The sequence below is a fragment of the Chiloscyllium punctatum genome, chromosome 2 (assembly GCF_047496795.1).
Source record: "Chiloscyllium punctatum isolate Juve2018m chromosome 2, sChiPun1.3, whole genome shotgun sequence".
Classification (NCBI taxonomy): domain Eukaryota; kingdom Metazoa; phylum Chordata; class Chondrichthyes; order Orectolobiformes; family Hemiscylliidae; genus Chiloscyllium; species Chiloscyllium punctatum.
Window position 1 is genome coordinate 140203000 of NC_092740.1, and position 17051 is coordinate 140220050.

General features: G+C 42.2%; 1 protein-coding gene across 2 annotated transcripts; it reads left to right on the forward strand.

Moving 5' to 3' along the window:
- The first annotated feature begins 7180 nt into the window (after positions 1-7180).
- On the forward strand, positions 7181-12241 carry LOC140490902 (claudin-23-like). Of its 2 annotated transcripts, none has more exons than XM_072589149.1 (2): positions 7181-8030; positions 11588-12241. In XM_072589149.1, the coding sequence occupies exon 1, from the start codon at positions 7313-7315 to the stop codon at positions 8009-8011; it is 699 nt and encodes a 232-aa protein (XP_072445250.1). In that variant the 5' UTR covers positions 7181-7312; the 3' UTR covers positions 8012-8030; positions 11588-12241. The 2 variants fall into 2 exon arrangements, with proteins under 2 accessions (XP_072445250.1, XP_072445249.1); XM_072589148.1 differs by having other exon boundaries at positions 7186-8030; positions 10553-12241.
- The last annotated feature ends 4810 nt before the right edge of the window (positions 12242-17051 follow it).

Genomic DNA, 17051 nt, shown 5'->3' on the forward strand with positions numbered 1-17051 from the left:
TTGACTCTGTTTTTCAGGTTGGCAAGATGTAATGAGACAAAGTGTGGTGCCGGAAAAACATAGCAGGTCAGGCAGCATCCGAGGAACAGGAGAGTCAACAATTTGGGCATAAACCTTTAATGAATGTGCCCAAAACGTTGACTGTCCTGCTCCTTCGATGCTGCCTGACCTGCTGTGCTTTTCCAGCGTTACACTTTTTGACTCTGTTTTCTCCGAAGATGTAATGAGTGGTCTGCATTAGGAATTTGTACTAGGAAAAATGCTATTTATGAAGGGACAGAAGGATTTGCAAATTTGCTGACGATAGATAGGAAAGTGAGTTTTGAAAAGGATTTTCAAAAGATAATATAGATAGGTTAAATGAGTGTAGAAAGACATGGAAAAATGAGCATAATGTAGGAAAATGTGAAATTGTCCTTTTTGGAGGAAGAGTGAAAAAGAAGCATATTATCTAAATGTTGAGAGATTGTAGAGCTCTGAAATACAGAAGGTTAGTATGCGGGTACAGTGAGTATTAGAAAAATGATTTAGAATGTCATTATTTTTAGTGAGGAGAATTGAATGGTAGGGAGGTTCTGCTATCGAGAGACCATATCTGTAGTACTGTCGACAGTAATGAGTATAGGAGTTGGGAGGTCATGTTGCGGCTGTACAGGACATTGGTTAGGCGACTTTTGGAATGTTGTGTGCAATTCTGGTCTCCCTCCAATTGAAAGGGTTTAGAAAAGAATGTGAAACTTGAAAGGTTCAGAAAGGATTTACATGGACGTTGCTGGGGTTGAACTACAGGGAGAGTCTGACTAGATTAGATTACTTACAGTGTGGAAACAGGCCCTTTGGCCCAACAAGTCCACACCGACCCTCCAAAGAGCAACCCACCCAGACGCATTCCCCTACATTTACCCCTTCACCTAACACTACGGGTAATTTAGCATGGTCAATTCACCTAACCTGCACATTTTTGGACTGTGGGATGAAACCAGAGCAAATCCATGCAGACACGGGGAGGACATGAAAACTCCACACAGACAGTTGCCTGAGGCGGGAATTGAACCCAGGTCTCTGGCACTGTGAGGCAGCAGTGCTAACCACTGTGCCACCGGCCGCTGGGGCTGTTTTCCCTTCAGGGTCAGAGGCTGAGGGGTGACCTTTTAGAGGCTTATAAAATCATGTGGGGTATGGATAGATTAAATAGACAAGTTATTTTCCCTGCACTTGGGGGAGCCAGAACTAGAGGGCATAGGTTTAGGGTGAGAGGGGAAAGATTTAAAAGGGACCTAAGGGGCACCTTTTTCACACAGAGGGTTGTGCGTGTATGGAATGAGCTGCCAGTGGAAGTGGTGGAGGTTGGTACAATTGCAACATTTAAAAGGCATCTGGATGGGTTTATGAATAGGAAGGGTTTAGAGGAATAAGGGCCAAGTGCTGGCAAATGGAACTAGATTAGGTTAGGGTATCTGGTTGGCATAGACGAGTTGGACCGATGGGTCTGTTTTCATGACGTACATCTCTATGACTCTATGGTCACCTTATTTAAAGAAGGATGTAAATACATTTGAGGCAGTTGAGAGGGTTTCCCACACTCAAACCCAGGCTGAGAAAGCTGTCTTCTGAGGAAATGTTGGACAGGCTCTACAATCTCTCAACATTTAGATAACATACTTCTTTTTCACTCTTCCTCCAAAAGGGACAATTTCAACCTACAACATCCTAGAATCCCTACAGTGTACAAACAGGCCCTTTGGCCCAACAAGTCCATACTGACCCTCCGAAGAGTAACCTAACCAGATCCATTCCCCTGCCTTATTATCCTCCATTTACCCCTGAATAATGCACCTAATCTACACATCCCTGAACACGATGGGCAATTTTAGCATGGCCAATTCACCTAACCTGCACATGTATGGACTGTGGAAAGAAACCGGAGCACCTGGAAGAAATCCATGCAGACACGGAGAGAATGTGCAAACTCCACATAGACAGTCACCCGAGGCTGGAATTGAACCTGTGAGGCAGCGCTAACCACTGAGCCACCAATTTCACGTTTTCCCACATTAAACTTATTTTTCCATGTCTTTGCTCATTCATTTAACCCATCTATATCTTTTTGTAGCTTCCTTAAATTCTCTTCAAAACCTGCAGAGTTTAGTAAATTCAGAGGCGACCTAACTGAAACATATACGAGCTGCTTTCTCTTCACAGATGTGGCTATACGTGTTTAGTTTCTCCAGTAATTTCTGTCGCTGGGCTGAATGGCCTACTCCAGCTCCTCATTCATATACTCAAATGTTTGCCTGTTGTGAGATGTGTCTTTAATGATCTGGCAGAACAGGTTTAATCCATTTATTTAGGAATTTGTGATATGCCCTCTAGGGGAAGGGAAAGAACACAATTCTATCTGTACTGAAATCTTAGATAAAGAAGTTGTTACGATCAGGTGAGGGGGTGTGACTTGGTTCTCCTCTTCTTAACACAACAAAATTTAAATTATTTTTCCCATGTAGCCATATTACACTTCAATTAAAACCACATTGTATCTCAACTAGTTCAATGACATCAAAATTGAGGAACCAATTACAATGTTTATTGAATGAAAGAAGGCAATGTTGTTACATAGTAACCCTGAGAAAAATAATAAGAAATTATAAAAATACTAATTAAAAAGACACCAAATGTACACACAACATAGGTACAAAGTTTACAAAGGAGAGAGTACCTAGTACAAAAAACTCCCATGAATTTGCAGTTTGAAAGGTCCTCAAATCCTCGTTAGGCTTAACATTACAACGTATTAAAGGCATCTGGATGAGTATATGAATAGGAAGAGCTTAGAGCAATGTAGACCAAGGGCTGGCAAATGGGACTAGATTAATTTAGGATATCTGGTTGGCATGGACCAAAGAGTTGTACCAAAGTATCTGTTTCTGTGCTGAACATCTCTATGACTCTATGAGACCATGGTTGTTTAATTGATTACTTGTATCCTTAGCAGCAGCAAAATTTGCATATATCTTTATATCCTTGATGAAAGAGAGTTTCTCTGTTGCCTTCTGAGGATGACAGAAAAATCAGTGTCAGAGATGATCTTTTATGTTCTGCTGTTATAAATGCAATTTTTCTCTCTTTGCTCTGCCCAAAACAGTTGCTTGAGATACTGTACCTTCATTATTCCCAATGCTGGCCTCATCTCTCACACTGACTGTTTCTTTCAAAACTGGATAACTTACAGACAATTTTCATCCCAGTATGTGAAATTTTCAGAAAGGCATAAATCAAACTGAAGATACAGATCTGAATGATTGGTTTCAATGACTTGGATGACATGCTAATTTCAGTTCAGATTGGGTCTTGTTTATCACAGTGGTGTACTGAAGTGTTGCCACTCCAACACATCACCGTGTTCCCTGGCTAACATCTCTGTCTCAGCCCTGCTGCAGTGCTCCAGGGAAGCTATGTGAAAGCTGGAGGAACAGCACCTCATTTTCTACTTGGGAACTCTAGCCTTCTGGACTCAATATCAAGTTCAACAATTTTACGGCTCAAGGCACCTTCCCCCATATCGTTACCCCAACCCCCCTCCCCTTCCAAACATCGTGCCACAGGGACAGCTCTGAGGCTCAGTGGTTAGCCCAGCTGCCTCACAGTACCAGGAACCTGGGTTAGATTCCAACCTCAGGTGACTGTCTGTGTGGAGTTTGCACATTCTCCCCATGACTGTGTGGGTTTCCTCTGGGTGCTCCGGTTTCCTCCCACAATTCAAAGATGTGCAGGTCAAGTGAATTGGCCATGCTAAATTGCTCATAGTGATAGGTACATTAGTCAGGGGTAGATATAGGGTAGAGGAATGGGTCTGGGTGGGTTACTCTTCATAGGGTCGGTGTGAACTTGGGCTGAAAGGCCTGTTTCCATACTATAGGGAATCTAATCTAAACAAGCTACAAACTTGTTATCACATGGTCCATTACTCACAACCGTTGTTAACAACTAACTGTCCCCATTGATAGTTATTCATTCTTCTGGGCAGAAGTGGGTACTGCAGATGCTGAAGATTAGAGTCAAGATTAGAGTGGTGCTGGAAAAGCACAGCAGGTCAGGCAGCATCCGAGGAACAGGAAAACCGATGTTTTGGGCAAAAACCCTTTAGCAGGAATGGGGAACCTGATTCCTCATTCCTGATGAAAGGCTTTTGCCCAAAACGTCGATTTTCCTGCTCCTCAGATGTTGCCTGACCTGCTGTGCTTTTCCAGCACCACTCTAATCTTGACTCATTCTCATGGGCTAATCGTTATCCACTGTTCTGTCTATTCAACTGTTCTCTCTCTCTTTGGGCTCTATCGCCACCTACTATTTACTCCTTACCCCCTCCCCCTCCCTATATTCTGCATTAAAAACAGTTCTGAGGAAGGGTCACTGGGCCCTAAACGTTAATGCTGATTTCTCTCCACAGATGCCGCCAGACATGTTGACCCTTTCAAGCAACTTTTGTTTTTGTTTCTGATTTACAGCATCCACAATTCTTTTGGTTTTTATTTTGTTTATCAATGGTTTTGTGAACTGAATCAATCTATTGACTGGTGATCACTGCAGTCATCTTAAGTCGGTGTTTTTCCTTTCTTCAAACAACTTCAGTCAATAAAATGTCCGAGATATACGTCAGTTAATGGAAGTTGAGAACTGATAGTTTTCACATTACCATAACACGATGTCTATGTATGTTATTTATCTAGTCCTCTAGAAGACATTCAGTAAGGTTCTACACAAGAAACTGCTCTCAAAAATTAGAGTCCCTGGGATTGGAAAGCAAATCTGCCAATGGATTGGAGGTAGGAGATGGAGGATAAAAGTAATGGGTTTATCCTGATGAAGGGCTTCTGCCTGAAATGTCGATTTTCCTGATCCTTGGATGCTGCCTGACCTGCTGTGCTTTTCCAGCACTATTCTAATCTTGGGTCATATCTAAAGTTGAGTCATATCAGACTCGAATCATTAACTCTGTTTCACTCCCCACACAAACTGCCAAATCCGCTTTCACCAGCATTTTTTGTGTTGGTTTCAGATTTCCAATATCTGCAGTGTTTTGCTTTTGCAAGTATCTAAAAGTGTTTCTCAATGATTTGTCTTGGAGTGTCAGACTGACACTGTATTTATAAATCATGATGAAAGAATAAAGAGCCATATACCCAAGTTCACAGACGACATGAAGCTATATGATATTGTATGTCGTGTAGATGGAATAGAATGTTGCAAAAGGGATAGATTAAGTGTCCACTGTGCTGAAAACATCTTGTGCGACTACATCATTGCATCTTCTGAGCCTTTCGTTGCTTTGGATTTGTCAAACATCTTTTCCAGTGTCAAGTTGTTGAGGCAAGGCCAACTGAAAATCTCAAAACTGAAACAGACAGATATTTGTTAGGCAAGGTTATTAAGAGATATGGAACCCAGGCAGGTAAACAGAGTCGAGGTATAAACGAGACAACTGAATAGACTCAAGGGTGAATATCCCCACACCTCCAATTCTTATGTTGCTTCTCTCATTCTCTGAAGAAGTGTCAGTAGACAGTAAGGAGAAAGTGAGGACTGCAGATGCTGGAGATCAGAGCTGAAAATGTGTTGCTGGAAAAGCGCAGCAGGTCAGGCAGCATCCAAGGACCAGGAGAATCGACGTTTCGGGCATGAGCCCTTCTTCAGGAATGAGGAAAGTGCGCCAAGCAGGCTAAGATAAAAGGTAGGGAGGAGGGACTTGGGGGAGGGGCATTGGAAATGCGATAGGTGGAAGGAGGTTAAGATGAGGCTGACAGGCCGGAGAGGGGGTGGGGGCAGAGAGGTCAGGAAGAAGATTGCAGGTTAGGAAGGTGGTGCTAAGATGGAGGGTTGGGACTGAGACAAGGTGGGGGGAGAGGAAATGAGGAAACTGGAGAACAGTAGACAGTAAACTAATTGGCTTCTCTCCACAGATGCTGCCAGACCTGCTGACTTCCTCCAGCAATTTCTGTTTTTGTTCCCTATTCTCTTATTTGGGCTGTCGTTCCTTTTACCATTTAGCCCAAGATTCAGAACACAGGGAAGCCTTAGTGTAGAAAATACAATTAACAATTACTTCCAAAACGCTGGAAATACGCAACACTTCCAGGAAGTTAAAAAGTCAGACAAGTGACTTTTTGTCAGCACTGGAAGTAGTTAAAGAATAACTTAATAACTGAACAATTTGCTTCTGCCCCAGGGCCGAACTCTCAATATTTTCCCGTCGAGTTAAATACTGAACGGATTGTATCCACCAGAAAAGTTAATGCTCTTTCTGTCTCTGATGAGACCGGGTGGCTTCCCCTCCCCACCCCCCCAAAACTTAACTGTTAAAAAAACCCACACAAGCTACTTAGATTCTGCGTTCTGAAATCTCCTCAGCTGAATAAAAACGTCTTAACCGAACCGCTCGGTGCGGTATTTCTCATTCCTCTGCACATACCAACAATGTAGGAATGCGGTTGATGACATCTGTGAGCCGGAGTTGGTCGAAACTCGAGCAGGAACCCTGTTTGACAGGGACCCTTGCATTGCGTTCTGGTTTTGCTTCGCAACACAATTTGGATTAGTGGTGCTGGAAGAGCTCAGCATCCAAGTAGCTTCGAAATCGACGTTTCGGGCAGAAGCCCTTCATCAGGATCCGATCTGCCCTCCGACCTCCCAAAAGAAAAACAAACAAACAGGTTGCTCCCCACCCCACCCCCGCCAATTACTCGCACGTTTTTAAACATTAAAATAAAACAAAGAACAGCGGGTCGTTGTCCCGGTGAAGGAGCGGAGCCCCGAAAGCTAGTGCTTCCAATTAAACCTGTTGGACTATAACCTGGTGTTGTGTGATTTTTAACTTCCTCAGAACCGTTCTTTAAGCATTTTGTAAGAACCGCGGATGCTTTAAGTCAGAAACAAAAACCAGAAACTGATGGAAAAAGTTGTGAGGAAGGGGTCACTTGAGCCGAAAGGCTAGCTCTGATTTCTCTCCACAGACGCTGCCAGACCCCGCTGGGCTTTTTCAGCAATGTTTGTTTGTTTGTTTGTTTTTTTTGGTAAACATTTAAACACATTGTGTGCCTCTCATCGGCGTGTTGCGATTGCAATCTCCTGGAGCGCCGGGGGCGGGTGCAGAAGGGATGGAAATGAGGTCAGCTCTCAGTCTGTGTGTTTTTTTTTAGAAAAAGGAGAAAACCAGTCTTTCTGGTTTCGGTGTAATGTGAGAGGACAGCCTCGCCCTGAGCTGTGAGAGCTATGAGCGAGCAGCCGCTGTGGTCAGTTCAGCAGCGGCGGTGTCAGGATGCGGACCCCGGCGGTGATGATCCTGGGGCTGGTGCTTTCACCGGCCGGCTATGTGCTGGTTATAACCTGCCTGGCCGCTCCTGCCTGGAGGGACGTGTCGGGGATTCCCAACGGGGCCCTGGATGAGGTGCACCACCAGGGGCTCTGGGAGATCTGCAGGGACGAGCAGTCGGTGCGGGAGCTGACCTGCGGACTCGCCGACGATGCCTACTTCAACGACCCAGTGCTGGCCATCGCCCGCGGCCTCATGATCGCCTCTTTGGTGGTGTCTGCGGCGGGGATCCTGGTCACGACCTTCGGGGTGCGCTGCTGGACTGACATCCCCCACTACAAGGGGGCAGGGGTCGGGGGCGTCATCCTGGTGCTCGGAGGGATCCTGACCCTGATCCCTGTCTCCTGGTACACCCACCTTCTCCGGCAGATCCCCAACACCGTGGGGGGCACCGACCTCAATGTTGGCTACGCGGTGGTGCTCGGCTTCGTTGGCGGCAGCCTGATCACCATCGCCGGCATCCACTTGATGTTTAGCTTCGGCAAGCTGTTGGAAAGACACAGCCCGGTGAACAAAACTTATTACCCCAAGGCCCCAGCCTATCCGGCCAGCAGATATCCCACTGGCATTACCAACCCAGTCACCGTGATAGATTTACCAGTGTCCAGCCGATCCACTCCAACTCCCTGGGACGCTGACTTGTAGCTGGACCAGGTTCAATCAGGTATGGTTTAACATAGAGACCTGACGAAGAGCTGGTCGATTTTCCTGCTCCTCGGATGCTGCCTGACCTGCTGTGCTTTTCCAGCATCACTCTGATCTCGACTCTGGTTTCCAGCATCTGCAGTCCTCACTTTTGCCGATGGTTTAACATAGAGTCATAGAGATGTACAGCATGGAAACAGACCCTTCGGTCCAACCTGTCCATGCCGACCAGATATCCCAACCCAATCTAGTCCCACCTACCAGCACCCGGCCCATATCCCTCCAAACCCTTCCTATTCATATACCCATCCAGGTGCCTTCTAAATGTTGCAATCATACTAGCCTCCACCACATCCTCTGGCAGCTCATTCCATACACGTACCAACCTCTGCGTGAAAAAGTTGCCCCTCAGGTCTCTTTTATATCTTTCCCCTCTCACCCTAAACCTATGCCCTCTAGTTCTGGACTCCCCTTCCCAGGGAACAACTTAAGAGTTGTAGAGTCATAGAGATGTACAGTGAGGAAATAGACCCTGCGGTCCAACTGATCCATACAAACCAGATATCCTAAATTAAACCTAGTCACATTTGCCAGCATTTGGTCCACATCCTTCTAAACCTTTCCTGTTCATATACCTATCCAGATGCCTTTTAAATCTTGTAATTGTACCAGCCTCCACCATTTCCTCTGGCAGCTCATTCCATGAATGCACCACTCTCTCATGCCCTTTATGTCCCTTTTAAATCATTTGCCTCTCACCTTAAACCTTTGCCCTCTAGTTTTGGATGTCTCCCCTCCCCCCCACCCCACCCCACCACACACACACACACACCCACCCACCCCAGAGAGAAGACCTAGTCTATTTACCTTAACTGTGACCCTTATGATTTTATAAACTTCTATAAGGTCACCCATCAACCTAGGAAGCAGAAGGGAAAATAGCCCCAGCCTATTCAGCTTCTCCCTATAGCTCAAACCCTCCAACCCTGGTAACATCCTTTTTTGAACCCTTTCAAGTTTCACAACATGCTTCCTGTAGGAGGGAATTAAACTAGGAATTACAGTCAGCACAGAAACAGATCCTTTAGACCAATTGTTCTACCTTTCAGATACAGAAGTTGCTCTATCTCTGTCAGAATACTATTCCTTTCTAATTATTGTTTGTCTCGCTTTCCCTTAAAAAGAAATATTGATTCCCATGTGGAAGAACCTTCACATTCTAGCCATTTTTTTAAATGAGAAATAGAGAAATGTGCCTCTTGAACCCATTATTGGATTTGTAGTGTTAGTGAGCAGCTGTTGCCCCTAGATTTCAATTCATTCATAAGTGCAAATCAGTTTTCCTACATCCATCTTTAACTGTCATAATCTTAAGGACTTTTTGTAAGATCATCTCTCAGTCTTTTCTGCAGAAATGTGAACTGGCCTGTTCACTCTTTGCTGATAAGTAAAAACCTCCTTATCATTTCTGTGACCTCTCAAGAGCCTCTATATTCTTTATATAATTTGCAACCAGAACAAAGTGAACAGTATTCTGTTTTGAAAACAAATTGCCAATTACACACCGAATCTCCGAGTTAAACAATGTCTTATCATAATTTGATACAATCCTCCTCATTATTGACAATATCCCTGATAATTATTAGAACAATTTAAAATTGTACAGGAGAACCCCTGTATCCACGGATTCAGTTTCCACAGCTTCAGTTATCTGTGGCTTAGCGCAGCCCGAAAATATTATATGGAACATTCCAGAAATAATTCCTGGAATGATAGGGTTCACTACTATCTGCAGTTTCGGGTGTCCGTAATAGGTCTTGGAACATATCACCTGCGGACACAGTAGGAGATCTGTCCTTCTGATTTCTGAGTCCACATCATCAACATATATAGGCGCAAGTGGGTACTGCAGATGTTGGAGATTAGAATCAAGATTAGAGTGGTGCTGGAAAAGCACAGCAGGTCAGGCAGCATCTGAGGAGCAGGAAAATCGATGTTTCGGGCTTCCTGATGAAGGGCTTTTGCCTGAAACGTTGGTTTCCCTGCTTCTCGGATGCTGCCTGACCTGCTGTGCTTTTCCAGCACCACTCTAATCTTGTCATTAATATATATTTGGCAACCAACCCTATAGAACATGAGTTCACATCTTTAGCCATTCTGAGTAGCTGCCCTGAAGCCTGACACTCTTATTTTCTGGTTTAAATCTCACTCTGATATCCATTCTGTATCTTGATTCCTGACTTCACATGTTCTGAAAAACATCATGACTTTACTATACATTGTCTTTTGAAAACCTAAAATATATTACACCTTCTGCATTGACCATATATATACACACTTTCTGTTACTTCTCCAAATAATTCACTAAAATTTGTCAGACATGTTGACAATTTGTTATTATATTTTCAGCTTTTAGATGTTTTATTAACAACATAACTGGAAGTGATTCAGTTCTGAGTTTCCTCTATCAGTGATAATCATGAGCAATTGTTCCTGTGACTCTGCACCTGAAAATAATTGTGTGTGTTTTCTCACACCAAGGTTTCTTCAGCAGTATCTCATAAACCTGGTACCTCCAACAACCAGGAGAACAAGGACAACAATTATATGGGAACACCATCAATTCCCAAGTTTCCATCCACATTACACAGCATCCTGATTTGGACAAAAAAGAACTTTTCTTTGTCATTGCTGGGTCAAAATCAAGAAACATTTTATCTATCAACACTCCACAAATAAAGGATTCCAGAAATCATTAAATATTTATCATACCTTTCTAGAGAGATACTAGGGACGGATGATACCAACCCTTGCTAGTGATGCTCACAGATTAAAACTGTTGTTAAAAAAACCATTAGTGAAAGCAACAATGAGATCTATGTCTTCAGTAGATTTAAGGATGAAGCAATCATGTGCCATCTACAAACTAACATGCAACAAACTTTAGGAAGCTAGCATGTGCTTGATAATGCTCAAATACTGGAAAATAAGACATGCCAATATGATGATTTTTTTTTACAAACAAAGATAATGACTTTGCATAAGAAACTAATGGAAATCTGGATTTAATAAATGTTAATTAACAGCTATTGAATATAATTATGTAACTGCTCTGTGGCTAGTAGTAATGCAATATGTTACGTAAGGTAGAAATAATGGAAATTGAGATATGCTTAATCCATATTTAAATGTTATTTTACTAGCCAAGAAAAGTTCAATTAGTGTATGTGCCTTTTCTAAGGATATAAAATGGAAATAGTGGCTTATTTGAATAGCAAGCAAAACCATCCCTTGTGAAGAGCACAATTGTGACAGAATAAACATAGGATGACATAGAAAGCATAAAATGTTAAATATTGTTTCCAGTGTGCAGTATAGACTATTATCTCTGAAGCTCACAGGTTGCTGAAAGACTGTGAAAATAGGTGATGGTATGTCTGAGGAATCAACTTGCGTCTTTATACTTCCTGTAGGGATTGGAAGTCAGACATTTGGAGCTGTTAAATCATAATCCTGTCAATCCCAGAATTCTTGTTGACAGCACACAGTCATACCTTTTATATGGTTCTTCCACAGGTTACTTTGTAAAATATTAGGTTTCAGGTGATACATCTACTATTGAATAGGGCTGAAACCATAGCCTCTGGAGGCACAGCTACAGCGATTGTGCGGTGAGTATTCCTGGCTATCGTGGGCCCAACGCAGGGATCTAGTATAAGCCCCTGGAGCCATGTTTGGGACGCCGGCCAATGAAGATGAACTCTATTTAAGTACTATCTTTTTATTCTTTTGTATCTTAAAATGGCGTCGGATTGTGGCGACAGAACAATTTTCACTGTATCTTTTTAGATATATGTGACAATAAATCATTGTCATTCGTTCAAAGTGAAAGTAGAAATTGGATAAATTTGAGGGATAGAAAGATATTTGGAAAGCTATGTTTTTTGGCTCTGTTTTAAGTATGATGGATCCAATGTTCTTTCACAAATCTTTCTGCACATCTAGAATGTATATAGTATTAAACTGATATTATTGAATAATGATAAGTTTTATTTCACCCACTCTTAGCTGATTGTACAGAGAGTAGTGGATATAATGTATACAATTCCACTGTTGTAATGAATGTTAACCAATGTTATAATGTAATGATGAAATCAGTAGATTTGGAAGAATTCACACCGTCAGCATTTTGCTGTAGATTTATGTCTGTGTAATTATTTATTATAAATAAATTCCATTATTCATTTTAGAATTACGTGATATTTAACACCACATGCTGTATAATGTAGTAAGTATAATAAAGAAATCATTGTTAAGCCAGTGATACCCCATCCTATTAGAGCTACACACAATGTGCAGCTTTTCGTTCAAGGGAGATACTGTCTGTTTTTGGAAAGAACTTTCTTTGATGAACAGAAGCTAAGCGTGGTAAGGAAATAATTCACCCTATCTCTGTTCACTCCACTGTAACAGTGAGCTTTGAAACTTAGCTAAGAGAACCATGAGGATTGTAGATTCAGTCACGTAGTGGAAAAGAAACGAGGAGCAAAGACCAAATGAACATTATGATAAGGTACAATGTTTCTAGAGTGAGTTAGAAAGAATGGGCCCAATTTTGCTGAAGTTGAGTTGGAGACAGTCATAGCTTTTTCCCATCTTGATACAAGATACTCAATCGAATATAGAACAGTACAGCACAGGAGTGGACTCATCAGCCCACAATGTTGTGCCAAACATGACCCAAGTTAAACTCATCCATTCTTTCTGCCCTTGGTCCATATCCCTTCATTTCTTGCATAATCATGAGCTTATTTAAAAGTCCCTTTATTGTCCCTATCATACCTCCTCCAGCACCACCCCTGGCAGTGTGTTCCAGACTGCTACCACTCTGTGTAGACTAAACTTGTCCCTCATGTTTCCTTTGAATTTCCTCCTCTCAACTTAAGTGTGTGCCACCTGGTATTAGATACTTCAACTCTGGGAAAAAAGATTATGACAGTCAACTCTATCTATGCATCTCATAATTTTATAACTTGTATTAAGTCTCCCCTCTGCCTCCATCACTCAAGAGAAAACAACCTGAGATTTTCTAGCCTCTCCTTATAACCCATGCCCTCTAATCTAGGTAGCATCCTGGTAAACCTCTTCTGCACCCTGTTTGAAGCCTTCACATCCTTCCTGTAATGTGGCAAACAGAACTGAACGCAATATTCTAAGAGTGGCCTAAAAAAAACCTTATACAGCTGCAACATGACATCCTAACTCTTGTACTTAGTTTCCTGACCAATAAAGGCAAGCATATCATAGGCCTTCTTTACCACCTTGGCTATTTGCATGGCTACTTTCAGGGAGCTATGGACTTAAACTCCAAGGATCTTTCTGTACATCAATGCTGTTCGCAGCCCTGCCATTAACTGTTTAATGTTTCCTTAACATCTGATCTCCCAAAGTGCAGCACCTCATGTTTAACCAGATTAAACAGTACCTGTCATTTCTCTGCCTATATCTGCAACTGATCTGTATCCTGCTGTATCCTTTGACAACCTTCTACACTATCGACAACTTCACTGATCTTTGTATCATCTGCAAACTTACTAAGCTACCTATCTACATTTTCATCCAAGTCATTTATATACATCACAAACAGCAGAGGTCCCAGTATCGATCCCTGTGGAACACCACTAGTCACAGACCTCCACCCTGAAAAACACTTTTCCACCTCTACCCTCAGCCTTCTATGGCCAAGCCAATTCTGAATCCATTTGGCCAAGTCACAGTGGATCCCATGCAACTTAGTCTTCTGGATGAGCTTACCGTGAGAGACCTTGTCGAAAGCCTTACTAAAAACCATGTAAACAACATTCACTGCTCTCATCTTCGATCACCTTCATCATGTCCTCAAAACATTCTATCAGGTTGGTAAGGTATGACCTGCCCTGCATAAAGCCATGCTGACAGTCCCTAATTAGGGTAATTTTCTAAGTGTGCATAAATCTTATTCCAAAGTATTCTCTCCAATAGTTTCCCAACCATCAATGTGAGACTCACCAGTCTATAGTTTCCTGGATTATCCCTATTTCCCTTCTTGAATAGAGGAACAACATTAGATACTGGCCAGTCCTCTGGGAACTCTCCAATGGCTGGCGAGGATTCAAAGAACTTGGTCAAGGCCCCAGCAAACTCCTCTTGCTTCTCTCAGTAACCCAGGGTAGCTGCCATTGGGCACTTATCTACCTTAATGCTCTTCAAGTGATCCAACGCCACTTCTTTCTCAATCTCAAAATTAGCATTCTCCACACAAATCTCACTATCTTCCATATCCTTCTCCTGGGTAAATACTGATGCAAAGTTCTCATTTAAGATCTCATCCACATCCCCTGCCTCCAAGAACAATTTCTCCCCTTTAACCTTGAGTGGTCCTGCCTTCACCCTAATTATCCTTTTGTTTTTAATGCATCCTTAGAATGCCTTTGGATTCTCTTTAACCCGACTTGCCAAAGTCATTTCATGGCCCCTTCTTGCTCTCTTACTTCCCTGCTTTTAGTACTTTCCTTATATTCCTCATGGGCCCTGTCAGATTTTAACTTCCTTAACCTTACATAGGCTTTTTCCCTTTTGACTGAATTCACAACCTCCCTCATTATCCAATGGTCCCTTACCTTGCCAGCCTTTTTCTTCCTCATTACTTGAACAAGGAGGTCACTGATTTAAGGGTGGCACGGTGGCTCAGTGGTTAGCACTGCTGCCTCACAGCATCAGGGTCCCAAGTTTGATTCCGACCTCGGGTGACTGTCTGTGTGCAGTTTGCAAATTCTTCCTGTGTCTGTGTGGGTTTTGTCACACAGTCCAAAGATGTGAAGGTCAAGTGAATTGGCCATGTTTAATTGCTCATAGTGTTAGGTGCACTAGTCAGAGGGAAATGGATCTGGGTGGTTACTCTTCAGAGGGTCGGTGTGGACTTGTTGAATCGAAGGGCCTGTTTTCACACTGTGGGGAATCTAAACTCTCCTCAGCAGATCCTTAAGCATTTCCCACATGTTAAATATGAACATGACTAATAACAGCTCCTCCCAATGAACATTTCCTAACTCCTGCCTAATTCTGACATAATTTGCCCTTCCTGCAAGGTCCTGACTTATCCTTGTTCATAAAAGAGCAAGAATAGAGTCAAAAGGTAAGAAACACTGGTGTTGCATTTATAAAATAAATGATAATATGGATGAGCTCAGAAATATGAACTCAAAATAGTGTAACGCAGGAGTCTTATTTGGAAAAGATTTTTTAAAAATCTGTAATCACTTGCAAAGGTCAATGCATCATCAGACCCAGCTTAACAATGTCAATCAGGTGTGTTTTGCTGAGAGTTGAGCAACTCTGCAAATAGCTGTAAAGTATATGACAGTTTTGTTTACACACATCACCTACCCAATATCATTTAGGACCAAAGGAAGCTTTGCACAATACGAGGCTCACTATAATTAATTCCCTTTGCCAACCCCATTGTGAAAACCAAGGATTGAAGCAAAACAAATAGGAGGAGCCTAACGTCTGGCAAATCCGTCTAATATAATAACCCATCTACTTTGGTTGAATTTAATTGGCCCAACCCTTCTACTTTTGTGAATATACTTAGAAGCATATGAAGAGTAGAGAATGGGTTGTTTGGTCTTTCTAGCCTTTTCCATCATTCAATAAGATTATAGCTGATCTGACTATGGGCTTAAGTTCACATTCACGTTCAGATAACTATCGACTCCCTTGTCAGTCAAGATGTCGGTTTGAATGTTAGTCATTTATTTCACAAGGCAGAGTTTTAGAATTAAACAAGTCTTAAATTGGTCTTGCCAGTTTGCTGTCTCATAGTTTAAAATCAGCTCTATAAAACAAATAAAATATTCTTGTGCTGAGGTTATTGAAAAATACAGCCCAGCTGCCTAAAACTGTTTTATGTCCAGAACTGTGCATTTCATTAAAGAAAAGAGTGCTGAAAGCAAGCAAAAGATCTCTAAACTATTAGAACACTGAAGGGTACCATTTTAAACACACAAAGTTGTCAGTCTTTAATGATGAAGAGCCATTTAGACTCAATGTTATCTTACTGTCTCTCTATGGATGCTATCTGACCCACCGTGATCTTCAGCATTTTTTGTTTGCCTTAATCCAAGATACATTGCACCAAAAAAATAAAAAGTTTCTTTCCCTTAGGATGAGATTTCCCTTAGGATGTCGATAGTGGTGGACTCAGCAAGTCAAATGGAAATAGACTGTCTTCTTTTTAAATTGTTGGAAATGCTATTGAACACAAGTGAACAGTGTTCCCCACCACCAAATCGCCTATGGCAACTTTCACCTAGTAATCGCCACCTTCAAATCAACCATGAGATAAAGTGTCCCATTGGAGATGATTAACGGTTGGCACTTGTGTAATGTGAATGCCCAAATCGAAATTCATCCAGATCTTACTGGCATAGACAACATTCAATCCAAATGTTAACTGTTTCTCTCTCCATAGATGCACCTGTCCTGTTGAGTATTTCTAGCAGGTTCAGTTTCTAATTTCTGATTTTTCAACATCCACAGTATTGTGCTTTCATCTTGGTTTGTCTATGCCCTATTGGCTCCTTCATGGACCACTACAGCAAGGAGATGAAAAGTTATGGGGGTAGATGAAGTTGAGATTACAATCAAAATAGCCATGATATCAAATAGTGAAGCAGGCGTGAGGGGCTCAGTGCTTCTCCCAAATCAGATGCAAGATGGAGGAATCCTCTTCTCCTATTCCTGCTGTAAGGAGATGTCCTTTACTCTGGCACTAAGCAGGCAATTTAATATTTGGAAGTCATGACCTCAACTTCAGAGAATGATATCTAGTTCAGTAGTATTTACACTTGACTAGGAAGATTGTGGTGATAATCATGTCTCGCTGTTCCACAAATAGTCAGAAAGTGTATATAAACTCCTACTCAGACCTTGTTCTCTGGAATCTGCTTTCAGAGCCTCGTCCTCTTTCCTACTAAAGTCTCGTGGTCCATGTTGGTAC

Coding starts and splice junctions, on each gene's coding strand:
- LOC140490902 (XM_072589149.1), top strand. CDS start 7,313: ATGCGGACCCCGGCGGTGATGATCCTGGGGCTGGTGCTTTCACCGGCC.